Genomic DNA, 26,131 nt, shown 5'->3' with positions numbered 1-26,131 from the left:
CCCTTCCACCCTCAAGGTCAACCCTCCAGACAACAGCACAGGTTGCTGGAAGATGACTAAAACAAACGCCCAAAACTGAGATGCCGTTTCTCTACAAGATGGGGTCCCAAAGGCGAGTTCACATGATGGAACCAGGCATCACAGGGCTAAGGGGGGAGCTCCTGGCCCTACTTCCAGCTCACGTGCTAAGCAGAGTCTGGTGCAGTAGGGATCACGGGCAGCAATGCCAACTGTGTCTCAGTGGACAGAGGACAGGTTGGGGAGGAGGACTGGGAGGGCCCTCTCGGGGGGGACACATTGGGAAGCCCAACCTGGAGGGCTGACCTTCCCTAAAAGACACCCCACAAACAGCACCCACTAACTGGCTGGTGCAGAACTGGTGAGGTGCTATTGGGTGGGCACAGGTTATCAGGCCCATCAGTGGTCTGGAAGTGTGTTCCCCAGAATGATGGTCTTAGGAGTGGCCTTTGGGAGGTGATGAGGTCACGAGGGTGGGGCCTTTGGGAGGTGATGAGGTCATGAAGGTGGAGCCCTTGTGAGTGGGATTAGTGCCCTTTTATTATGAAAGAGGCCCTGCAGGGCTCCCTGCCCCCTACCATGTGACGACAGACCCAAAGACGGCTAACTGTGAACCAGGAAGAGGGCACTGGCCAGACACTGAGTCTGCCTGCTCCGTGACCTTGACTCCAGCCTCCAGAACAGTGAGAAATAAAATGTGTGTTGTTGATTAGCCCCCGGGCTGTGGGACGGTTACAGCAGCGTCCTGAGTGGACTAAGGTGGTCGGGAAGGCTGAGAGACCCAGAAGTTCCGGGCATATCTTGGATCACCACACACACAGGAGAACTGCAGGTCTTCATGGTACTCCAGGGCAGGAGAAGAGATGAAATAAAGAACACTACCCTTCCATGAAGCACGTGACAAAAGCCATCTGAGCTTCCATGAGAAGCTTTCATGGAAGCTTTTTTAAAATGTTGATATGTGGAGAGATGATCTGTACTTCATTATTAAACCCTGTTACAAGCTGCACCGTGTCCCTAAAATTCATGTATGAAGCCCTGACCCCTGGTACCTCAGAATGCAGACATGCTGGAGATGGGGCCCTTAAAGAGGTGACCAGGGTAAAATGAGGTCATATACATGGTGTCCAATATGACTGGTGGCCTTATAAGAAGGGGAGATTAGGACACATAAACCACAGGGAGGAGGACACAGTGAGAAGCAGCCAGCTGAGTCAAGGAGAGACGCCTCAGAGGAAGCCAAATCTGCTGACACCCTGATCTTGGACATCTGTCTTCAGACCTGCAAGATGCTTCACCTGAACTAATACTGTTTAATAGAGAAGTAACTGATCAGGGCACAGGCAAACATCAGGATCCAGGTGACCTCATCAAGTTTTCAGCTAGAAGACGTCTCGGAGCTCATCTATAAAGAGTCAGAACGGTTCACCTGGCCTCTGAGTTCCAGCCACCTTCCTCTCATCACGACAAAGAGGCTCTGCTTTAAAAAGCAGGTACTTGTCATTAAGCAGTAAGACTTTTGAAGCTGAAACACGGAACACCCAAGACCCACATCCCTTGCTATTCATGCCACCCACTTTCAGGCCATTTTGTGAAACAGTAGGATATTGCATAAAAGCAGCCAAAAGAGAGTGGCTCATTTAGGAGCATTACAACATTTTTTTTTTTGTAAAAGGTCTTAGTTTATTCTCTCTTTCATGAAAAACCTGCACAATCACCACAGATACAGTCACTGCAGAATCTTTACTCCTTCTGTTGTCCAATCTCCAGCTCACTTTTTTTTTGCCAGCACCAACGTTGGCCTTTGCAGTCCCCCGGACTTTCTTCATTCTGCTCTTGCTTTCCTTTCACTGTTTTCTTGAGGTCTTTTTCTTATCATACAGGCCATGTCTCGCAAGCCTGTGTTTGGGCTCATTCTTCTTTGCGTAATCCAAGGAATCATAAATCATGCCGAAGCCAGTTGTCTTGCCACCGCCTAAATGCGTTCTGAATCCAAATACAAAGATGACATCTGGTGTGGTCTTATACATTTTGGCCAGTTTTTCCCAAATTTCTGTTTTAGGTACTGTTGCCTTCCCAGGGTGAAGAACATCGACAACCATTTGTTTCCGCTGAAGCAGTCTGTTGGTCATGAACTTCCCAGTCCGGATGGTTACTGTGTCGTTCATGATGGCAGCTCATCTTCAAGCGGCCAGGGAGGAAAACAGGACTTTTTTTTTTTTTTTTAAAGAAGTTAAATGTACAGAGTTTAAATAAACTATTCTTCATTTCCATAATTAAATTTACAATCCAGGCTTGGTATGGTGATTGGGTTCCTAAGGGTTCAAAATGAGCTTGATTAAAATTCACCTTAAAGTGATCCGTGAAAGGTGACAGCTTGAAGTCTCAAACTATGAAGCAAAAATTACTCTATCCAGGTTGATACACATAACAACTACAAAAGATAAACTTTTCCCTAACAGAAAAAAATTTAAAAAATGGTACTGAAAGCTTAGCAGGTTTTAGAAACGATACAATTAGAACCTGTCGGTAGTCTGACAAACAAGAGACCTCTTGGGGCTCGGTTTTCTCTTGTCAAGAGTTGAGCCAGAGGCACTTCTGCTGTGAGACCATGGTTTATGTTTAGAACCTGCGATCATCTGCTTTCATTAGAACACAACCTGACCTAACTTTGCAACCTAAAGACCACGATACTACTGCTGCTTCTTGCATCATAAAGATTTTTTTTTAATTAACTTCTCACTAATTTACTCACTGAATTTCTGTATCCATGCAAGACTCCATGCAAGAAATTTGACCGTCACTAAAGCCCTAAGAAAATTCTTTATTCACATCAACTCCTACTCCTTGAATGCAGTAGTTGTGGGTCTCCCAGAAGTGAGTGATTGCTAAGCTGCAGGAGGCTTGTTCCCTCCAGCCCCTTCCCAAACCCTCTGTGTCCAGTAACTCCAATCCACCCGGTGCTGAAGCTGCCCCCTCCCTCCTGCAGGCTCCCATGATCAGGCTCCCTCCCCGCCCATCAGCCAGAGGCATTCCTCTCTGCGGAAAAGGCAGTGATGGGTCACCCTGCTCAAGGCCTTCCTGGGAGCTCAGTGGCACCCCTCACTGCAGGATAAAGCCCCGAGACCTGCCCGGGGAGGAGGGCTCCCTCTCCTCCTCATCTCCTACCACCTCTCCTTCTCCAGCCATGCCCATCCCCTCCTGGACCTTGGACTCAGGCCCGAGCCCCAGATGGCGTCCCTGCCAGCCAGGGCGACACATCCGGGCCTCTGCTCAAAATTCAAATGTCACGTAATCAAAGAGCCGTCTCTGTCTGAGCGAGTGCCCCGTCCTCCTTCCTTGCTACCCACTCTCACGGTTGATTTCTCTTCTTAGCATTCAGCACCTGACGTCACGTGTTTATTTGCTGTTTTGTCTGCTGCCAGCAAAGCCTTATGCTCCATGGGAGCAGGAATCAGGTGTTCAACGTCAGGTCCTTAGCACCTAAGTGTTCAATATATACCTTGGTTCTACTGCTCTATCAGTTTGCCAGAGGGCTTCTGTAACAAAGCGCCAGCCACAGGGAGGCTACGGCCATGGAACTGGGAGGCCAGGAGGCTGAGATCTAGGCACCGGGCTGAGATCAAGACGTCGGCAAGTGTCAGCAGGGCTGGTTCCCTCCGAGGCTGTGAGCGGGAAACCGCTCCAGGCTGCGCCACAGCTTCTGGCAATCTCGGCATTCCTTGGCTTCTATCCGCATCAGCCTGGTCTCTGCCTTCACCCTTGCAGGGCGCCTTCCCTGTCGGCATCTCTGTGTCTGTGTCCAGCTTATCCCCTCTTACAAGGATATAGTTATCATGTTGGATAAGGACTTCGTTTTAACCTGGCTGTCTCTGTAAAGACTGGATCTCCAAATAAGGCCACACTCTGAGATACTGGGGGTGAGGACACGTCAATTTCCAAGGACACAATTCAACCCGTAAAAGCCACTTCGCTGCCACCAGACATGGAATGAGTTAGGTAATTTCACCAGCAAAAGGGGGCTGATCATCAGGTCTCCCTTATCTGGCTAACAAAGAAAGCAGAGGGGCATCTCTGTCCTCTCTGTGAGCCACAGACTCAGACGTGAGAGGAGCCAAGGGCTCTGCTCAGGGGCTGGGCCCCCCTTTGCCATCTGCCGGCTCTGATCAGGCACAGGCTGTTTAGTCTGGGTCCGGCCTCAGGCCATGCTGTGCGCCTGGACGAGGTTGCACGCCAGGCCCCTGGCCCACAGTGGGCTCTCTCCAGATGTCCACTGTCATCGGCAGGGCTGCAGGGGGGACAGACAGCGTCACCCTCATCTCCCCAACACTGAGCAAGTTCCTGCAGCGGGCAGCTCACCCTCATCACCCCATCATGGCAACAGAGAACAGGAAGCAGGAGTGAAGAGGACCTGAGAGTGGGGTTACACGGAATTGGGGGGAAGACTTTTAACAACAAGCTGTCTTTTCAAACTCACATCCATCCCACGGCCCACAGAGGTCACACAGGGACATCTGATGGATGCTCAAATGCACGCTTTCCAGTGGGAACCCGGGGTCTCCCCACCTGGCCCGAGGGGCCGGCTGCTCCCCAGTCTCTCTATCACAGCCTTTCAGCTCCTCGAGCCCCCAACCCGGGAGAACCTGCAAGTCATACTCGACTCTTCTTTTTCCCTCGCCTTTCCCATTTGCTCTGAGGACAAAGCCTCTTGGCCATACCTCCAAAGTATATTTAGAATCCAAGCCCTTCCCCATGGGCCTCATAACTGGTCTCCCTGTTTCTGCCTGACCCCACCCAGCAGAGCAGCTGGAGATGGTTCCAGCACCTAAACAGGAAGACAGGCCATGCCCGCTGCTGGGCAGCCGCCCCCAACTCAGGGGCCACACTCAGACGCCAGCTCCAAAGGACTGGTAAGATGAGATGCCCTCCCTACCCCTCTCCTCTGCAGCCTCCTTTCCTATCCTCTCCCCATCCCTGCTCGGTGACAACCTCCACAGCCTTGGACACACTAGAGCCTCTGTACTTGATCCAATGGCACCATCTCAGCTACGCTCACCATGCACTGCCTTCCTTACCATTCCCACCACGCTCATCACCCACCAACAAGGTGTATCTTTCATTCCCCATCCAGCTTCCCCACCCCTACCAGAATGAAGGCAGGGTCTTGTCAGTTTGGCTCTCTGCCACACCCTGGCGTCTGCTGGCACATTCTAGGCACTCAGACAGCCACTGAAAGAAGGAATGGCTAACACTTCCAAAGCTCCTTAAAGAAAGACGCAACTGTACTCAATATCCTGCACTTAAAAGGCAGGTTACAATGATTCAACATTTTTGAAAGCTCTTCTGGCACATTGAAACAAAGCCTGGTTCATAGGATAACTCACTGCTCAAGAACTGCATTTTTCAAGTTCATAATTTTACCTACCTCAAAATAAACATGTTCTGAGCTTGCCTGGTGGCCCAGTGGTAAAGAATCTGCCTGCTTATGCCGGACACATGGGTTTATCGATCTCTGCTCTGGGAAGATCTCACATGTCTTGGAGCAACTAAGCCCGTGCACCACAACTACTGAGCCTGTGTGCTAGAGCCCAGGAACTGCAACTCCCGACGCCTGTGCGCCCTAGAGCCTGTGCTCTGCAACAAGAGAAGCCACCACTATAAGAAGCCTGCACACTGCAGCTAGAGAAGAGCTCCCGTTCACTGCAACCAAAGAAAAGCCCGTGCGGCAAGGAAGACCCAGCACAGCCAAAAGTCAATAAATATATATGTGTGTGTATGTTCCTAAATAAATGGAAAAATACTCTGTGTTCACGGATTAGAAGACAATATTGTGCACATGGCAATAGTTCCCAAAGCAATCTACAGAGTCCGTGTAATCCCTATCAAAATCCCACTTGGCTTTTTTGCAGAAATTGACATTGCTGATCCTAAAATTCATACAGAATGTCAAGGAATCCAGAACAACTCTGAAAAAGAACAACCAAGTTCAAGGACTCTTACTTCCCCATTTCAAAACTTACTACAAAACTACAATAAACAAAGTGGCATAAAGATAGACATAAGGATAAATGGAAAAAGAGGAAAGTCAAGAATTAAACATCTTTCTATAGATAACTGATTTTCAACAAGGATTCCAAGGCCCTTCAAAAGAACAGTCTCGTCAACAGATGGTTTTCCACATGTAAAACAACTAGATTTCCATGTGAGAAGGAATGAAGTTGGAGCCTCCTTAAGCCATGTACAAAAATTAACTTGATCAGCATGTCTATCATCAAAGAGTATAAACAATAAATGCTGGAAAGGGTGTGGAGAAAAGGGAATCCTCCTACACTGTTAGTGGGAATGTAAATTGGTGCAGCCACTATGGAGAACAGTTTAGAGGTTCCTTAAAAAACTAAAAACAAACTACCATACGATCCAGCAATCGCATTCCTGGGCATATATCCAGAGACAAACATGATTTGAAAAGAAACACGCACCCCAATGTTCACTGCAGCACTATTTACAACAGCCAAGACATGGAAGCAACTTAAATGTCCATCAACAGATGAACGGATGGAGATAACGTGGCATGAGTACACCGTGGAGTGTTACTCAGCCGTGAAAAAGAATGAGCTGATGCCGTCTGCAGCAACATGGACGGACCTGGAGCGTACACAATTGAAGTATATAAAAGACAAGTGTCACATAATCGCTTATAGGTGGAATCTAAAAAATGATACAAATTAACTCATTTACAAAACAGAAGCAGATTCCCAGATTTCACAAACAAAGATATGGTTACTAAAGGGCAAAGGTAGGGGGAAAGATAAATTAGGGTTAGATAATCAGGGAAAGAAATTAGGATTTGGGGATTAACAGATACATGCTACTATATAGCTACTAAACAGATGATGGACAAGGACCTACTATATGGCACAGGAAACTCTCCTCAGTAATCTGTAACAACCTACATGGGGAAAGAACCTGAAAAAGAATGGGACACATACATGCACAATGGACACCCTTTGCTGTACACCTGAAACGAATATTGTAAATCGACTGTACTCTGATATAAAATAAAAAATTAGATTTAAAGAAAAAAAATATTTCCAGAACGTTAGAATGCTTGCACATGCCCAAACCTATACTCCTTCCATCTGAAACATTTAATGTCTCTGGTTATATACCATAATATGGTCAATGTTTTTATCATATACTTTTTAATTGCGTTTATCATGTATTTATTTCATATCATGTATTTGTTTATCATATTGTTTGCATTTCCCAACCATAGATTGCTTAATTTTTAATGTCTGAATTGCATATGTGCTATGAGGTAATTTTATTCTTACTACAAACTCAATATTCATCTATGAAAAACAACAACAACAAAAAACACAAATTAACTCAAAATGAATCAAAGATCTAATTGCAAAAACAAAAACTAAAAACTCTTAGAAGAAGAAAACACGGGTAAATCTTCTTCATCGTGGAATTGGCAATGGTTTCTCAGATATGCACCAAGAGCATAATCAACAAAAGAAAAAACAAATGAGACTTCACCAAAAATTTTAAAATGGTGTGCATCAAAAGACACTATCAAAAACCGAAACAACAGCCTAAAGAATGGGGAAAAAAACAATCTGCAAATCATAAATCCTGTAAAGGACCAGAATCCAGGATATAAAAGACACTGTTACAAATCACAACAAAAAGACAAGTAGCATAGTTAAAAAAATAAACAAAATACTTGAATAGAAATTTCTCCAAGAAAGATATACAAATGGCCAACAAGCAAGTGACAAGATGCTCAAAATTTTAGTCATTAGGGGAATGCAAATCAAAACCCTAAGGTATGTAAGATATACCGCTTCACACCCACTAGAATGGCTATTGTCAAAAAAGAAAACCACCCTGAAAACTGAGAACGAGAAGAAATTGGAGCCCTAATACGTAGCTGGTGGGCATGTGAAATGGGGTAGCTACTGCGGAAAACATCTTGATGGTTCCTCAATAACTTCAATATAGAGTAACCACGTGACTAATCCCACTCCTAGGTATACTCCTGAAAGAAACAAAGACAGGTGTTCAAACAAAAACTTGTACACAAATATTCACACGGGACTACTCCGAAGAGCCAACTGAAGAATGGCTAAACAAAATGTGGTCTGTTCATACCCCGGAACATTATTCAGCCATAAATCAATGAAGTACTGATACAGGCTACAACGTGGATGGACCTTGGAAACATACTAAGTGAAAGAAGCCAGACACAAAAGTGCCACATTATCGTACGATCCCTTTTATGTGGAATATCCACAGATACAGAAAGTAGATTAGTGACTACCAGGGCCTGGGTAAAGACAGAAATGGGGAGGGTTTCCCTTGGGGTGGTGAAAATGTCTGGGAAGTAGACACTGGTGACGGTCATACATCATGAATGCACTAAAAGCCATGTATTTTAAGATGGTTGATTGGGACTTGGTGGCTCAGTGGGAAAGAGTCCACTGCCAAGGCAGGAGATATAGGTTCGATCCCTGGTCTGGGAAGATCCCACACGCCACAGAGCAACTTAGGCCTGTGCGCCGCAACTCCTGAGGCTGCGCTCTAGAGCCCAGGAGCCACTACTACTGAAACCCCTGGGTCCTAGACCCCGTGTTCTGCAACAAGAGAAGCCATCACCATGAGGGCCTGTGCAACTACAGAGTATCCCCTGCTCGCCGTGACTAGAGAAAAGCCCACCTAGCAACAAACACCCAGCACAAACAACAAAAATAAAAAAAATGGTAAAAAAAAAAAAAAAGTAAATTTTATGTTGCATGAATTTTAACTCAACAGAAAAGCAGTAAGCACATCCCCCTCTCCCCAAGTATGGTATTATTAGATTCCAGGAGAGTCAAGTACTAAAATAGTAAAATACGTAGAAGAACTGGAATATGTCCAAGTCCCACTCCAGGGCATCTTGCTTTCCCCTAAAAAAGCAGCTTACCTCTGTGCAACACAGTGAATATTACCTTCAGCCAGAAAAGTCCTAAGTCAGAGCTCTGCCACCAAAGAATTCTCAAGCTCTTATTTGCTGTTTTATTATACGTCTCCATCCCAACCCTGGGGGTTCAGACAATAAAGAATCTGCCTGCGATACAGAAGATGAGGGTTCAATTTCTGTGTTGGAACGATTCCCTAAAGAAGGGGTTGGCAACCACTCCAGTATTCAAGGGGAATTCCATGGACAGAGGAGCCTGGTGGGCCACATTTCATGGGGTCACAAAAAGTCAGACACAACTGAGTGACTTACACTTCCACTTTCCTCCCAGCCAGCACCAGCCACGGGGTTCACATGTTGTAAATACACTTTGCAGAGACCACGCAGCTTCCTGGGCACTATCTGCAATAACCGCCCATCTCCTCTCTGCCATCTGTGGGTGCTGATAGCTGCTTTCGGGCGGTTGGTGCTGGACAGCTGCTCAGGTGCCGCCCCTGTGGTCAGGCTGCCCACCTTCTCTCTCCCCCTGGCTCCTTGAAGCAGTAAATGGACAAATTCTCTCTAGTGGGGTTTGTTTGAGCCCCCCTAGTGTGTGTGACCTGGAGAGTGGGGACCCCCCCAGACTCGGTTAGCTACCTCCCAGCACCCATACGTCACTTGGGCTCCAAAGTCAGGTGTCACACCCAGGAGCCCAGGTAACCGGCAATAGAACCGGGCACAGCCTCTCTGAGCCCAGGTTATCGTCTTCCTAAAGGTCACAGTAATCACCCTCCTTCTGGGCAGGACGGAAATAAACAAAGGTCCCCATCCATGGCACACGAGCTCAAGCCCACAAGTGATCGGTTTTGGTCTCCTTAGACCCAACCCACTTTCCCTTGTCCAAACACACACATACAATTTCTGGGCAGATTTCCATAACTGCTTCATCCTTTATTCTTCTAGGAGTTACCAGTTAGCAGTAAAATGGTGGAAAAGATTAGAGAAGGGGAAAAAAAAAAAAGCCATAAAAATTCTGAGCAGTACAGGAAGGACAATTCATCTTTGAATAAATGGATCATTTATAAATTTATCTTGTTTAGAACTAAATATTGTTGAGAAAAAAAAGAGTTCAGCTGTTCTATGGACTCTATCCACACTATACTGTGTGCTCAGAAAGAAAGGGCTGGAAGAGGAGGTTCATATGCTGACAGGTTAATAGCAGGTGTAACTCGGGTGACAAATTAGTGGCGGTTCTTCTTATCTGATGGCTGTAATCTGCATGCAGTGTAATATTAAAAAGACAAGTCCTTGAAACAATAAAAGGACAGCTGTGTGCCCGCCCCCTGCCCCCACAGTGCAAACACTCCCAGCCCCACATACCTTGTTGAGCTTGCCCAAGGAAGATATGAGATCCGCCCATTCACTCGAGGACTCGAAATTTCTTAATGCCTTTTCGATCACGGAAGAGTAATTTCTGTATCTGTAATCATTCAACAGCTCTTGCTCCTCTGGATCCATCTTTCATTCTCGCAGCAGAAAAGGTATCTAAGAGGGAATCAGAGGACAAACAGATGCGGCAGCTCTTCGAGGATGTAAAGTGTCCCCAGCCCACTGCCCTGGAGGCCACGTGGCCGCAAACACTCTTATACCCAGATGGGCTGGGTGATCCAACTCAAATATTTAGCAAGGCTGCTGAGCCAGGCGCTAGGGGACATAAAAGATAAATGGTTCTGGCGTCTCCTGGACTCTGAGGGAGACAAATGGATGAAGCTGAAAGAAGGAACACGCTAGGGTTCCACTTAATGGACAAAGTGAACTCTAGGAGCGAAACTCACCAAGTAGCTAACTGCGTGTTGTTGCCAACTGCGAATTCTGAATGCACGTGGTTCCTGCCAGCATGGGGCATCTACTAGCCCTAAGGAAAAGCAGATCTGTGTCCTAACTGAACAGTTGGTTTAGCACCCAATCCTTTACAGATAGACTCCAAGACAGGACTGTAAGTATTCTACAAGAAAATCAGGTGGGGGGAAAAAAGTTAAAAAGCCCAAGGATCTAAGCGTGACATGTCTGACAGCAGTGGTGTCAGAAATCCACCACATGACCGTTCATTTGCGTGTGGGTGTGCTCAGTCATTGTCTGACTCCCCATGGACTGTAGCCCACCAGGCTCCCTTGTCTGTGGGATTTTCCAGGCAAGAATACTGGAGCAGGGTCTTGGTGCAGCGGATCTTCCCCAACCCAGGGATCAAACCCACATCTCCCGCATCGCAGGTGCATTCTTTACCACTGCGCCACCTGGGAAGCCTTGACTGTTTATTTTCTAAGTAGTAGTGGTTACCTGCCTGGCCCCCGACAGGGTGCTGCCCCCATGGCGCTATGTCTCCAGGCGAGGAGTCTGGATGGAGGTGTGTTACACCAGGGCCCAGGTGCTTGCCATTTTCTTTTGGCCCTTGTATATTCTTTTTTTTTCTCCCCTGTGGCTAGATGCATTCATTATACATGAGGACTGCAGCTACTGCAAAGCCTGAGGCAGCGGTGGTAGAGTGGACTCCTCTGGCCTTTTGCCTTCCACCTTTCCCCTATTTTATGCCTCAAAACAAAGGTTTGATGTTGGAGCTGAAGCCTCACCTTGCAACCCAGGGGAAAGAGCCATCTTTAGGGCATGACTCCCATGCATTAAGTGGAAGGAAGGCGCCACACCAACCTTGGACACTCTGCCCCGGACTTACTGCTTTCTGCATGTTAAGAGTTGAGTTTAAGCTGTTAAATCAAGTGTTCTGTTACTCACAGCTAAACATGATCCTGACTTATGAGCCTACGTGGTATCTCACTAGCTCACGCTCTGGAAGGAGAGAGAAGCATGGAGTAATGGTGACGTGAGTAAATTCCCCCGAGGCAGCGTCAGTGTGCTAACCAAACTGCGTGTCATCAATCAGACAAAAAGGCAAATACTACTTCACAGAAGAAACTGAGCTGCAGGGACAACGTGATCTTTAAGACTCAATGTTTCGTTTCATAGCTATGGGGAAGTTTTAAGACCCTCCAGGTCTTATCCTCTTCGCTTTCTGATTGCTCCGGGCCCCCTGTGATAAGGCCAACACAACTGACTTTCAAATCATCAACGCGAGTGGACTCTGCTTCCTCATTCCGCTCCCAGGAGGACGGTGTGGTCCTCATTCCGCTCCCAGGAGGACGGTGTGGCAGGCCACTTCCTCCTCCTGCAGACAGCCTCCCATCAGCACACACTCCTCTGTGGCAGGCCACTTCCTCCTCCTGCAGACAGCCTCCCATCAGCACACACTCCTCTGGGCCATCCGCCCTGTGCTGGCTCCCACCCACCTCTCTGCAGACCCACCCTCATCTACACGCCTGCCAGATGCTGGCATTCCCGGGCAACATGCTTGGGTCCCTCCCACCCTCTCTCTCTCCCCTCAATGATCTATTCGTTTAAGTAATTAATACCAGCTTCATGTTCATGACTCACAGGTTTATAGCCCTCCAAACCTCCCCCTCGAAGACCCAAATTCATGCCAATGCTTCCTTGACTTCTCTACACGTCTGAAACAGCGCGTCCGAAACTAGACTCTCTAGTGTCCATCAACAACATGAAGTCTAGCCATGTGATGGCATGCTCCTCGGTGATGAGAAAGAACAAAGCGCTGAACATGTGGATGCACCTGGAAGATACAAGCTTAGTGGAAGAAGCCGGTCATAAAAGGCCATGTATCGCATGACTCCATTTATATGAAATGCCCAGAAGAGGCCAGTCTGTAGAGATGGCAAGTGGATGCATGAGTGGTTGCTTAGGGTGGGGAGTAGGAACAGGGAGTAACTGCAAATGAGCACAAGGGATCTTTTTTATTGGGGGTGGGGGGGGAGTGGGGCACGGATGGGTAATGGAAATGTGCTAAAAACTGGATTATGGCCATGGCTGCATAACTCCATAAGTTTACTAAAAATCATTGAATGATATACTGAAATGAAAGAATTTTATGGTCTGTAAATTATAACTCAACAACACTGTTTTTAAAAAACCCTCCACTCCTTTTTTCTTTTCCAGTAGGTTTACTATAGAATATTGACTATAGCTCTCCATGCTATACAGTAGGACCTTGGTGTTTATCCATTCTATATACAATAGTTTGCATCTGCTAACCCCAAACTCCCAATCCATGCCTCCCCCTCCTCCCCTCTCCCTCGGCAACCACAAATCTGTTCTCTGTCTGTTTCCGTTTTATAGATAAGTTCATTCGTGTCACATTTTAGATTGCATACAGAAGTGATATCATACAATATTTGTCCTTCCCTGTCTTTCTAACTTACTTCACTTAGTATGATAATCTCCAGTTGCATCCATGTTGCTGCAAATGGTATTATTCCATTTGTTTTTTATGGCTGAGCAGTATTTGTTTTTTATGGCTGAGCAGTATTCTACTGTGTATATACACCTTATCTTCCTTATCCATTCATCGGTCAGTGGGCATTTAAGTTGCTTGTGCAAAAAAACCCTCCATTCTTGGAGGGGATATGTGTACACTTTCGACTGACTCAATCATTGGGCACGGCAGAAACCAACACAACACTGCAAAGCAATTATCCTCCAATTAAAAATAAACTTTAAAAAAAAAGCCCTCCACTCTTAGAGGGGTATATGTACACTTTCGACTGACTCAATCGTTGCAGAAACCAACACAACATTGTAAAAAGCAATTATCCTCCAATTAAACTTAAATAAACTTAAACTTAAAAAACAAATAACTGGAAAAAAAAAAACAAACCTCCACTCTGGATTCTACCTGCACAGCATGTTCCCTCTCCAGTCTTCCTTTCCTCAGAAAGCGGCCCCTCCACCTATGAGACCTCTGACGTCGTCCTGAACTCTTCCTTCTCTTTATCAGCCACACTGAGCCCAAGTCCTGTTAGCTCATCTTCCAACACACCCGTGGATTCTCCACTGAGTGAGTCATCTTTCTCCTGCAAGCTTGGAGAAGCCTAAGGCTTCTCCTTCAGACTCTTGTCTCTCTGCTCCTGTGCGTACTTTCACACAGCGCTCCAAGTCCTCTTAAAACATAAAACACTTCCCCACCATGTTTAAACTCTTCCCATTGGGCTTCTCTGGTGGCTCAGAGGGTAAAGCGGCTGCCTGCAATGCGGGAGACACGGGTTGGATCCCTGGGTCAGGAAGATCCTCTGGAGAAGGAAATGGCAACCCACTCCAGTACTCTTGCCTAGAAAATCCCATGGACGGAGGAGCCTGGTAGGTTACAGTTCATGGGGTTGCAAATAGTCGAGCGATTTCACTTCATTGAGTCTATATATAGTAAGCCCTCACTCCCTTCATGCCCAGCCCACTTCTGGACCTGCAAGGCTCTACCTGCCTGTCTCCTTGCAGCACTCTGCTTGTCCTAATTCATCCTTTCACGGGGCTTTGCACATGCTGGACCTCCCTGCAAAAACACACTGCACTACGCATAGGTACGCGATAGGACTGTCGGCTCATTCCTGGAAAAGACTGTCTTTTTTTCTGAAATAATATTTCATAGTTTTTGAAAAGAATAAGGATGGTAATGAGAGATGTAGTTTGTTTTGCTGAGTAAAGACATAAGAATTTAGTACATCACAATGGTCTACGTGTTTTTAATTCCAGGAGATTTATAAGTCTGATATCCCATATTCTGAACCACTGTAATACTCCATGCAGTCTGTTCACTCTATTAGGTGTCAAAGCACTGGGGAAAGAAACAAGAACAAGGCAGGGTTCGACTCTTACAGTTCAGAGCCTAATAAAAGAGGAAATGCCTAAACATGTAATTTCAATTTAACGTGGCATGGAACTTCCCTGGCAGTCCAGTAATTAAGACTCCTTGATGCCAATGCAGGCGGCATGGGTTCCATCCCTAGATGGGGAACAAAGAGCCCACATGCCTCAAGGTACTGCCAAAAAACTGAAAATACAATAAAAACTAAAGGATACATTTTAAAAAATTAATGTGCACACAGAGTGATGGAGGGTTGGCTGAGGTATCAGAGTGATGCTGGCAAGAAGGGCAGAGGGAGCCCAACGAACAGCAGAGAAGTCCTCAAAGTCCACAGGTGTGGGCGCTTGCTAGAAGGAAGAGAGCCTTGTCAGTGACAGCATGTGTGTTTAGGAGATGGGACAGCCAAGGGGCACCACTGCTCATGGGAAGCAAGGTGTGAGCCCAGTAAAAGCGGGTAACTGGAACAGTTCAATGTTATGGTTGGTTGTAAGAAGAAAGCCTCCTTGATGTCACTAACAGCACAGGTGAGAAGTTTGGAAACAGTCAAGCAAGCTCTTTTATTTCAAAATATGGGGCACCTGCTGCTATGCTTGTAAGTGAGACTCCTAGGTGGGCTTGGTAAACCCATCATTTCTGCATGTATTTCTCTCATGCTACACACAAGAGTCCTAGTAGATGGGTATCATCAACTTCCAGATAAGGATGCCGGGATTGAGGCCTTCCAAAAAAGGTGCCAGGGTCCCACTGGGGCAAACAACTGGCAGAATCAGGATTCCAGTTCAGGCCAGCCAGATGCCACAGAGCCTCAACCATATTACGCCACAGGTAAAACTCAAAGTACAACCTTTATAGAGCTCCCCTGACAATGATTTTGCAATCTCCTCCGGATACCTTTTCTGTGAGAGACTCAATAACTCAGTATACTGACTGAGTATGACAACCTAGTAACAATTACACTCAAAGGAGCAGTCCTATAAACAAGCACATGGGGCCAGATGAATCCGCCGGAAAAAAATGGAAAACTCTCAGCTGGGAATCTCTCACCTTAACCACGCTTAATTTCTTAGAAAAGCAAGCTGAAGTGAAAAATCAAACACCTAGATCCAAAATAAGTTAGTTTTAGAAATGTTGACATGAAAGACCTGTTTCTGAGATGAAAACATAAAAGTGAAAAAAATGTCAAAAAGTCACATCTCTCATGAGAGAGACCCACTTATCGATAAATAATGATCCTCTGCCACAGCACAGAAAAAACACTCATCTGCAAGCCGTTTAATCGACTCTAGGCCACACATGATTTTGAATGGGGTCTTTCAGAGTGGTAATTAGATTGTAGTGGAAAAACGTGAGGCGTACAATGGGCGCCAGCTTTGGCGGGGAAAAGGCGCCTCTACTTTCTTACCAAAAAAAATCCTACCAGGGTTCTCCCGAGGGTAGGGCAGCTGTCCCAGATCAGGGGAAACACCTGAGGGTAACAGCCTCCATAAGCAGGGCACAGAGATGCTTTATGGACCATTTAGGGCGTCAGCAGCCGGCGGCGAGACTGCAAGACGACGCAGGCGGGCCGAGCGCGCACTGCGGCTCAGATTCCCTTCTCCAGAGGGCAGTCTGGAAGGCTTGGGGTGGTGGCGGGGGGTGGTCTTTCCTCCACGGGGAAAACCTTCATCTCACAAAAGATTTCAATTCCTAGACCAGCTTCCCGAGTAGAACTGGGAACCAAAACAAAGCCGCGCGCGGCTCCAGCATCCGCCGCCGGCTGGCGGGCCGTGACCCACCTGACCTCCACCTGCCGGACTAGAAGGCCGCGCGCGCGGGCCGGACCTGCCTGCCTTCGCCGCCGGGAGCCGGGGGGACCCGGGGGTGGGGGTTGGCGGCCCCTGGGGGTAGGGTCGGAGGGTCCCGGGCCGGCGCCCCCACGCCCACTGGCGGGGGCTCGTTAGGGCCGCCCCCGCGCTGCTGCAGTGCGCGCTCCGCCGAGCCACCTGCATGCAGCCCAGGCGCGCCCCCGAGGCACCGCCCAAACTCCTGGGCACCGGGCGAGGACGCCCCCGCCGCTCGCGGGCCCGCGGGAGGAGACGCCGCCTGGCTCCCTCGGCTTCCATCTGGCAGACGAGCGCGCGGGCTCCACTTACCGGCGGCGTCGGCTTCTTCCGCGGCGGGCGCGCCCACGAGAGAGGCGCGGAGGAACCGGCCTGGACGCCACGGGTCGAGCGGGTCGGCCGGGACCGCGGGGGAAACGCCGCGCCCGAACCCCAGCGGCAGCGGCTCCGAGAGACTGGGGCTGGCCGGGAGGCGGGTCTTCGGCGGCGCCTGGGGAGGGCGTGGCCAAGGGCGGGTCCTCCCCGGGGCGTGGTTTGTGAGGGCGTGGTCTATGGGGGCGGGTCCTCAAACGGGTAGGGGTGGGGCTACGGGCGGAGATCCTCTGAGGATGGGACGGGGCCAGCGTCGGGAGGTGGGGCCCTCGAGGAGTGTGGGCGGGGCCAAGGAAAGAGCCCTCGGCTCGTGAGGGCAGGGCCGAAGGCGTGTCCTCGACGCTAGGGGCGGGGCTTCAGGGCGGTCCCTGGACTCGGGGGCGGGGGCAGAAGGCGGTCCCGGTGGGTGGGGCGGGCTCAGGGAGGCGGGTCCTCTGCGCGCGGGGGCGGGGCCTGAACCCGGGCCTGGCAAGCGCAGCGCTTCCACCCGGTGTTCCCCAGGGTCAGGGAATCAGCCGGGGCCAGGTGGGGTTTGGAGTGACAGGCAAGGAGAAACCGTTGCACCCGAGACCGGTGGGGGTCCGTGGCACCTGGCCATCGGGACCACACCCCAGAGCCTCGGGGAGGAAGCGGAGCAAATCCTTCCATACATGCTCGGGCCACAGGAGGTTTGGGGGACCCTGGCTAAGGTGCCCCACCCCAGCCCCACAGGCTTCACTTTTCCTATCCTTGGCATCAGAGGAGGTGAGGGAGATAATTTCTACAATTAGCTTATTTACGTAGCTCTGGCTCAGGAAGGAGACCTCACATCAAGCCTAAAGGGCATTAATATTTTCAGATGAACCCCTAACCGCTTTCAGGTGCCTTCGGGACCCACACAGTCCAGACCTACCCGGCCTGGCCTGACAGCCTCAGGGCAAGAGGCACCTGATAACCGGGCTCAGGCAGAGTTCACCTGAGCACCTGATGACACCAGCTTGGGGCTCCCAGCCAACCAGAGCAGTGGCACCTGTTGATTGAGGTTGTGGTTTTTGCAGAATCACATCTAATCTGGGGCTCATAAATACTAGGCCATCCGTGAAAGAGTCTGAGGGGATGGGAGTGGGGAGTCTATGAACACGCTGCAATTGGGTAGAACATGTTGTGTTTATCTGTGTTTCTGGAGAAAGGGTATAGAATTTGTATCACATTCCCAGGGGCTCTATCTCCTCACCCAAAATACCAATAATATTTTAATAGTTTGAGATGCTGGACCTCTGGCCCAGCCAGGCTTATGGTTCTGATCTCCCATCTCCATTCCATCCATACCAAGTGTCCCAGATGTAAGCCCTCTAATAGTCAGTTCTAGAAATGGTCTTCAAGTGAAAATAGAAGAAAACTAAAGGATTGAGCATTTGGCAAGACAAAGAATGAATGAAAATTGATTTCCTAATGAAGATGTGATAAACTCCATTTTTACAGAAACAAAGTTGACAAACATATGAGTTTCTTTTCTTTTCTCCTTTTTTTTTTTTTTTAGGCTCCTCAAATCCTACCACTTTTCACATTACGTTGAACTAACAGAGATAAGGTGGCTTCCCCAGTGGCTCAGTGGTAAAGAATCCGCCTGCAGTGCAGGTGACATGGGTTCAATCCCTGGGAAGATCTCCTGGAGAAAGAAATGGCAACCCACTCCAGTATTCTTGCTTGGGAAATCTCATGGACAGAAGGAGCCTGGCTGACCCTAGTCCATGGGCTTGCAAAAGAATTGGATGCAACTTGGCGACTAAACAATAGCAACAGAGATAGAAGAATTGCTTGTATCCACTGTTAAGAATAATCAGTCTGTCAGTGCCAAGACCACCTCGTACAATTTTGTCTTAATGCATTTATATAAAATAATACATGTGTCTTGTAGTTCAGTCACCTAGCGCTGAAGAATGCCAGGGGTGTGGGAACTTAATTTAAATGAACTTTAACACGTCAGGATAGTATAAACCCTTAAAGGAAGAACTCCATTCATAATCAGGTTGGATGGTAAATGTACAGCATTAAGATTTGAACCTTTCTTCTTTTAAGGGTCTGTTTCCCTGGTTCCGGTTGTCTTGTCACCCTTGATCTACTACTGAGCTATGTTCATCTGTTTCAGTTCAGTTCAGTTCAGTCTCTCAGTCGTGTCTGATTCTTTTCGGAATCGAAGCATGAATCGCAGCACGCCAGGCCTTCCTGTCCATCACCAACTCCCGGAGTTCACTCAGACTCACGTCCATCGAGTCAGTGATGCCATCCAGCCATCTCATCCTCTGTCCTCCCCTTCTCCTCCTGCCCCCAATCCCTCCCAGCATCAGAGTCTTTTCCAATGAGTCAACTCTTTGCATGAGGTGGCCAAAGTCCTGGAGTTTCAGCTTTAGCATCATTCCTTCCAAAGAAATCCCAGGGCTGATCTCCTTCAGAATGGACTGGTTGGATCTCCTTGCAGTCCAAGAGACTCTCAAGAGTCTTCTCCAACACCGCAGTTCAAAAGCATGAATTCTTCAGCGCTCAGCCTTCTTCACAGTTCAACTCTCACATCCATACATGACTACTACAAAAACCATAGCCTTGACTAGATGGACCTTTGTTGGCAAAGTAATGTCTCTGCTTTTCAATATGATATCTAGGTTGGTCATAACTTTTCTTCCAAGGAGTAAGCGTCTTTTAATTTCACGGCTGCAGTCACCATCTGCAGTGATTTTGGAGCCCTAAAAAATAAAGTCTGACTCTGTTTCCCCATCTATTTCTCATGAAGTGATGGGACCAGATGCCCTGTTGAGTTCATCTGTTTAAGATATGTAAATAGCCTAGGTGCCTTGCATAATAATACTTTAATTAGGGCACTTCAGATTTAATTTAAATCAGAACTGTAAGCCTTTTGACAATAAAGAAGGCTCTATAAATCAGAGGAAATGACATTTTCTGGCTCAGGCTTAGTGTTTAGTGTTAGTCGCTCAGTCGTATCTGACTCTTTTCGACCCTGTGGACTGTAGCCTGCCAGGCTCCTCTATCCATGGGATTCTCCCGGTAAGAATACTGGAGTGGGTAGCCATTCCCTTCTCCAGGGGATCTGCCTGACCCCAGGCTCAGGCTGGTCCCCCCTATTAGGGAGATCGGCCAGGGAGACACATTCTGAGTCTCCAGGGGCAGATACTGGTGACTCCCTAAGCCAGTCTCTTCTCCACCCACCTGGGTAGGAGCCTTGCATAGTTCTGTAGTTGATGCTGTGCCCACGTTGTGTTGACTTGCAGGAACAAATAAACCTTTGTCGGGATCATCATTACCACCTGTTTCATCTCCGCTGCATCACTGTTTGGGCTCTTGAGCTGTCACAATCCTGTTGCAGTTCAGTAGGTGAGGGTAAAGGTGATGCTGTGTTTGGGTTCCCCACACAGGTGTCAACCTAGAAAACTGAAAACGTGTGACAACCTGAAAAGTGTGTCACAGAGCAGCTGATGTGGATGGGATCTCTGGCTCCATTCGGTGCCTAAAAACACATTGTATGAGATAGTTCATTTAAAATATGCCACTTCAGGGAATTCCCTAGTGGTCCTGTGGTTAGTTTGCCACAGGGGAACAGATCGCTCTCTAGTTGGAGAACTAAGATCCTGCAGCATGCCCAAACAAATAAAAAATATAATATGCCACTTTGTTTTCCTGCCTTTTATTTCTATTCTATGCATTTCTTTTTTTCCCCCCTTTTTTAAGAAAAAAAGCTTTTTATTTTGTATTTGTGGAGGGGGGGGGCTTCCCTGGTGACTCAGCAGTAAAGAATCCACTTACAATGTAGGAGACACAGGTTCAATCCCTGGGTCAGGAAGATCCCCTGGAGGAGGGCATGGCAACCCACTCCAGTATTCTTGCTTAGAGGATCCCATGGACAGAGGAGCCTGGTGGGCTACAGTCCCTGGAGTGGCAAAGAGTCAGACACGACTGAAGCAACTCAGCACTCATGCAGGCACATAGCCTATTAACAATGCTGGGATAGTTCCAGGTGAACAGCGAAGGGACTCAGCCATACATTCACATGTATCCATTCTCCCCTAAACTCTCCTCCCATCCAGGCTGCCACATGACAGTGAGAAAAGTTCCCTGTGCTATACAGCAGGCCCTTGTTAGTTATCCATTTTAAATACAGCAGTCCATCCCCAACTTCCTAACTAGCCCTTCCCCCTATCCTCCCGCTCAGCAACCACAATCTCATTCTGAAGTCTGTGAGTGTGTTTCTGTTTTGTAAGTAAGTTCATTCATATCATTTCTTTTTAGATTCCACATATAAGGGACGTCATACAGTATTTCTCCTTCTCTATCTGACTTACTTCACTCAGTATGACAATCTCTAGGTCCATCCATTTTGCTAAAAATATGCCAATTTAAAACCATATTTCATTTGTCTAGTTCATGGAAAAGTTCACACAGAGGCTGGATTGGGGATCTAATAATCATATAGCTTACAAATCCTTTAGATTTGGTGTATCATTTCCTCTAATTTTTACGCCAAAGGAATTGCCTGTGATCTTTAGACTCATAATAGTGAAGTTGAATGTACCAAGTGCTAGGCATCAAGGAATTTTGTGGTCAAACAGTCCTGGATACAATTCTGACTTTTGGCTCTTGTGATCTTGAAAAATTAATCACCCTCTCCAAACCTTTATTTATTTGAAAAATGACATTAAGAGCTACCTCAGGGACTTCCCTGGTGGTCCAGTGGTTAAGACTCTCCGATCCCAATGCAGGGGGCCTGGTTCCATCGCTGGTCAGGGAACTAGATCCCACACGCTACAGCTAAGAGTCAAATGCCACAGCAAAGATTGAGGATCCTGTGTACTGCAACTAAGACCTGGTGCAGCCCAATAAATAAAATATTTAAAAAGAAAATCTACCTCAAAGGACTGTGGTGAGAATTATATGAAACAATGTTGGGAAAGCATTAAGCATGACTTATGGCCTAGCATCGGAGAAGGCAATGGCACCCCACTCCAGTACTCTTGCCCGGAAAATCCCATGGATGGAGGAGCCTGGTAGGCTGCAGTCCATGGGGTCGTGAAGACTCAGACATGACTGAACGACTTCACTTTCACTTTTCACTTTCATGCACTGGAGAAGGAAATGGCACCCCACGGGGGAGCCTGGTGGGCTGCCGTCTCTGGGGTCGCACAGAGTAGGACAGAATCGACTTAGCAGCAGCAGCAGTAGCAGCAGCATGGCCTAGCATGCCATGGGTTCTCAATTCATGATTTTTTCCCCTTTGTGAGTCCAAGCCTAAATATTGTTCTTTTTCCTTTACAGCATACTATGAAACGTTTTCATGCACTACTATTCGTTAGATTCCTTTTGGTTGTAAGCAACAATAAGCCATTTCAAACTATCTTAAGGAAAAGGGCAGCTTCTTTTAAGGGTACAAGAGTTTCTTAGGGCATCTCTTAGAATCCAGAATATCAGGGATGATCTGAAGCTGGGGAATGGATGCCCCTGTGAGGAGAGGGGCCTCTTTTAGGGGGAGGGGCAGTCTGTAGCTGCTTTTTAAAGTTTATTTGTGCTGGGTCTTCGTTGTAGCATGCAGGCTCCAGAGCACACGTGCTCAGTGTCCCCATGGGATTTTAGTTCCCCAACCAGAGGTTGAACCCACGTCCCCTGCTTGAAAGGCAGATTCTTAACCACTGGACCACAAGGGAAGTTCCTGTAGCTGCTTAATTTTATTTTTTTTTTTAACTGAAGTATTGTTTTTTAATCGAAGGATAATTGCTTTACAATATTATGTTGGTTTCTGCCTTACAGCATGAATCAGCTGTAAGTATACATATGTTCCCTCTCTCTTGGTGGCGCTAGCGGTAAAGAATCTGCCTGCCAATGCGGGATATGCAAGAAACTGAGTTTGATCCCCGGGCGGGGAGGAGCCCCTGGAGGAGGAAAAGGCAATCCACTCCAGTATTCTTGCCTGGAGAATCCCGTGGACAGAGGAGCCTGGAGAGCTACAGTTCATGGGGGTCCCAAAGAGTCGAACATGACTGAGCACGCACACAGCCTCCCTCTGGAAGCCCCCTCCCACCCCTCACCGAATCCCATCTATGTCGGTTGCGCGGGTTGGGCTCCCAGCAGCCGGTTATTTCACACGCGGTAGTGCACGTGTTTCAGCGGTACTCTCTCTGTCCCACCTCTCCTTCCCACCCTGTGTCCACAAGTCTGCTCCCTGAAGCTGCTTTCCTTCGCTGCGTCCTTCTCTGACTGTGCCTGGCTCCCCAGGCTCCTTAGGCAACAGGAGGTGGGGCGCGGTCACTCACAGGAGCAGCTGCGCTCACTCCCTGATCCAGCCCAGCTGGTCAGGCTCTTCAGAGGAAAGGCCTGCAACTGGCGCAGTAAACAGAGGCTGGCAGGACAGTCACCTTGCAGCTGCTGCAGCTACTCACATGGGAACAAGCAGGGCAAATGGGGCCAGGAGAGAATTCTCAGGAAGAGGCTGCTGGGATGATCTTCAGTAAGAGCCCCCTCTGACCTTTACATGAGAATGAGGAATGCCACTCTGATCAGCAGCTTACAATTAGGGGTCTTTTGAGTGTGCTACATGCTGATCCAAAAAATACCAAGTCAGGACATGGCCAGAGACCAAAAAAACAAAAAAAAAGGAGAAGAAAGGGATTGGCCTGTTTAGGCGTGCATTTCCTGTCTAACCCCATCAGGCAGAGCCTAAAAGTGCTCCATGGTTCCTGTGCTCCTGCCCATCATCGGCAGGAGTCTGGAGGCTGGCTGCAGAAAGGCCAGAGTAGGAAAGGTATTCAGGAAACTTATTGAAAGCTATTAGAATGCTTTTAGAACCAGGCAAGCTGACATTAAAATGTCTTAGGAGCTATGGTCTGAGACGAATATTTGATCACGCAGTGTAGGGAAGGTTAGAGGAAGTGATTCAGACTTCCCTCTACACAAAGTGGATGGAAAAGTGACGTGAGGGTTGTGAGAAGCCAGGCTGCCATTGCAAGTCATAGAATCGAGAATTATAAATACCTTGCCCCCTGTCATGGATCAGAAATACCAGTGTCACCTGGTTAGTCCTGGTCCTCCACGTACACGAAAGCTTGAACATTTCCATACTTCACGATTTCCCCGAATGGAAAGCAGGGTTACGCCTTACGTCTGCAGTACTATTGTCAGGAATTGGGACGTGATCCTCGTGGTCATAAGCAAGGAGAACGTTGCTGTTTCTTACTGTGCACAGTCCATCACAAACTTGAGGTAAATCTGTGGTTACTTTCCTTTGTATTTTGTCCATCCTGTACATGTTGGGTTTTTCTTGTTTGGCTAGCCATTCTTTCTAAAGTCTTAACTCTCTTGAAAGCTTTCATTTTTTCTAAATATTAACTTATTTTTGGCTGCATTGGGTCTTAGTTGAGACACTAAGGATCTTCGTTGTGGCGCTTGGGCTTAGTTGCCCCACGGCACGTGGGATCTTAGTTCCCTGACCAGGGATCGAACCTGCGTCTCCTGCATTACAAGGCAGATTCTTAACCACTGAACCACCAGGGAAGTCATGAAAAGTGACTTCTGAGTGGGCTACATGCTGATCCAAAAAATACCAAGTCGGGACATGGCCAGAGACCAAAAAAAAAAAAAAGAAGAAACAGATTGGGCTACTTTGCAAAGTCACTACTTTCTTTGCAAGTATATTTCTTGTCTTTTGTAACATCCTTTAGTCACCAAGGCTTTTTTTTTTTTTTTAATCTACAGGGTATAACCAGAACTGAGGAGGCTGGTTGCAAAACCAATTCTGTTTGAAAGTGGTGGAGTTGCCTGTTGTTAGAGATGATGATAGAGGCTCAGGGAGGCCTCTGAAGCATCACCCTGGGCTGAAGCTCACAGGGGAGCAGAACAGGTTAAGAAGACAGTATCCACATCTGTTGGAGCAAAGAAATGGCCCGGACAAAGTTGCTCAGAATGAATGAGATGAGGGGAGTGGCACACATCCTGGGAAGAACAGAGAATGCAAAATCTGGATGGGAAACCCACTGTGGAGGAAACCAGAACCCAACAAGTAAGGACATCCCTCCCAAGTCCTTCAAGCCGTACTTCATATGTGTTGGAACGAGTTTCAGTGTACTCAAATACAGGAAACCAGAATGAGTTATAAAGCTGGGTGGCAGAGCTAAGGAAACAGGATGCATTTATAGAAACAGCCAGGGAGGGACTTTCCCGGTGGTCCGGTGGTTAAGACTCTGCGCTTCCCATGCAGGAGGTCCGGGTTCGATCTGCGGTCGGGGAAACTAGATCCCACATGCTGCAACTAAGACCTGGTGCAGCCAAATAAATTAAAAAGAAAAAAAAAGAGCCTGATAAAAAAGAAAGAAATAGGAAGGGACAGCTGAACACGGATGGGACCCGCTCTGCAGCCCTGGGGCCACTCGGGAGACTTGTGGTTCTCTCAGTGCCATCCCCACACCCGCAGCCCCTGGGAACTTGTTAGAAATGCACGCCCTTGGGCCCTGATGCTGGGCAGTGCTTTATCACACCCTTGGGGTGGCTCTGCTGCCCTCTAATATTTGGTGACCACTGGGCTAGTTTGTACGTCAAGGCTGTATATTGTCACGCTGCTCATTTAACTTATATGCAGAGTACATCATGAGAAACGCTGGGCTGGATGAAGCACAAGCTGGAATCAAGATTGCCGGGAGAAATATCAATAATCTCAGATATGCAGATGACACCACCCTTATGGCAGAAAGTGAAGAACTAAAGAGCCTCTTGATGAAAGTGAAAGAGGAGAGTGAAAAAGTTGGCTTAAAGCTCAACATTCAGAAAACTAAGATCCTGGCATCCGGTCCCATCACGTCATGGCAAATAGATGGGGAAACCGTGGAAACAGTGGCAGACTTTATTTTGGGGGGCTCCAAAATTACTGCAGATGGTAACTGCAGCCATGCAATTAAAAGACACTTGCTCCTTGGAAGAAAAGCTATGACCAACCTAGACAGCATATTAAAAAGCAGAGACATTACTTTGCCAACAAAGGTCCATCTAGTTAAGGCTATGGTTTTTGTAGTAGTCATGTATGGATGTGAGATTTGGACTATAAAGAAAGCTGAGTGCTGAAGAATTGATGCTTTTGAATTGTGGTGTTGTAGAAGACTCTTGAGAGTCCCTTGGATTGCAAAGAGATTCAACCAGTCAATTCTCAAGGAAATCAGTCCTGGATATTCATTTTAAGGACTGATGCTGAAG

General features: G+C 47.6%; 1 protein-coding gene and 1 pseudogene across 7 annotated transcripts in view; both read right to left on the bottom strand.

Moving 5' to 3' along the window:
• Nucleotides 1–17,011, bottom strand: part of DOP1B (DOP1 leucine zipper like protein B) — a 131,178-nt gene extending 114,167 nt beyond the window's left edge. For 5 of the 7 annotated variants that reach the window (XR_011568658.1, XM_070796656.1, XM_070796671.1 and 2 more), the window contains exons 1-2: nucleotides 16,853–17,011; nucleotides 10,343–10,507 (exon numbers count right to left, since the gene is read on the bottom strand). Coding sequence is in view for 5 of the 7 variants with exons in the window: in XM_070796656.1 (XP_070652757.1) it covers nucleotides 10,343–10,480 (138 nt within the window). In the remaining 2 variants the exon portion in view is untranslated. Of the gene's footprint in view, nucleotides 1–10,342; nucleotides 10,508–10,797; nucleotides 11,221–16,852 lie in introns of those variants that run through there. The other 2 variants (XM_070796660.1, XM_070796690.1) reach the window with 2 other exon arrangements.
• Nucleotides 1,676–10,481, bottom strand: LOC109561492 (small ribosomal subunit protein eS24 pseudogene; annotated as a pseudogene).
• Nucleotides 17,012–26,131: the final 9,120 nt, after the last annotated feature.

This window comes from Bos indicus, chromosome 1 (assembly GCF_029378745.1).
Source record: "Bos indicus isolate NIAB-ARS_2022 breed Sahiwal x Tharparkar chromosome 1, NIAB-ARS_B.indTharparkar_mat_pri_1.0, whole genome shotgun sequence".
NCBI lineage: Eukaryota > Metazoa > Chordata > Mammalia > Artiodactyla > Bovidae > Bos > Bos indicus.
Note: the sequence above shows the minus strand (reverse complement) of the source record. Positions and strands in the feature narration are given on the sequence as shown.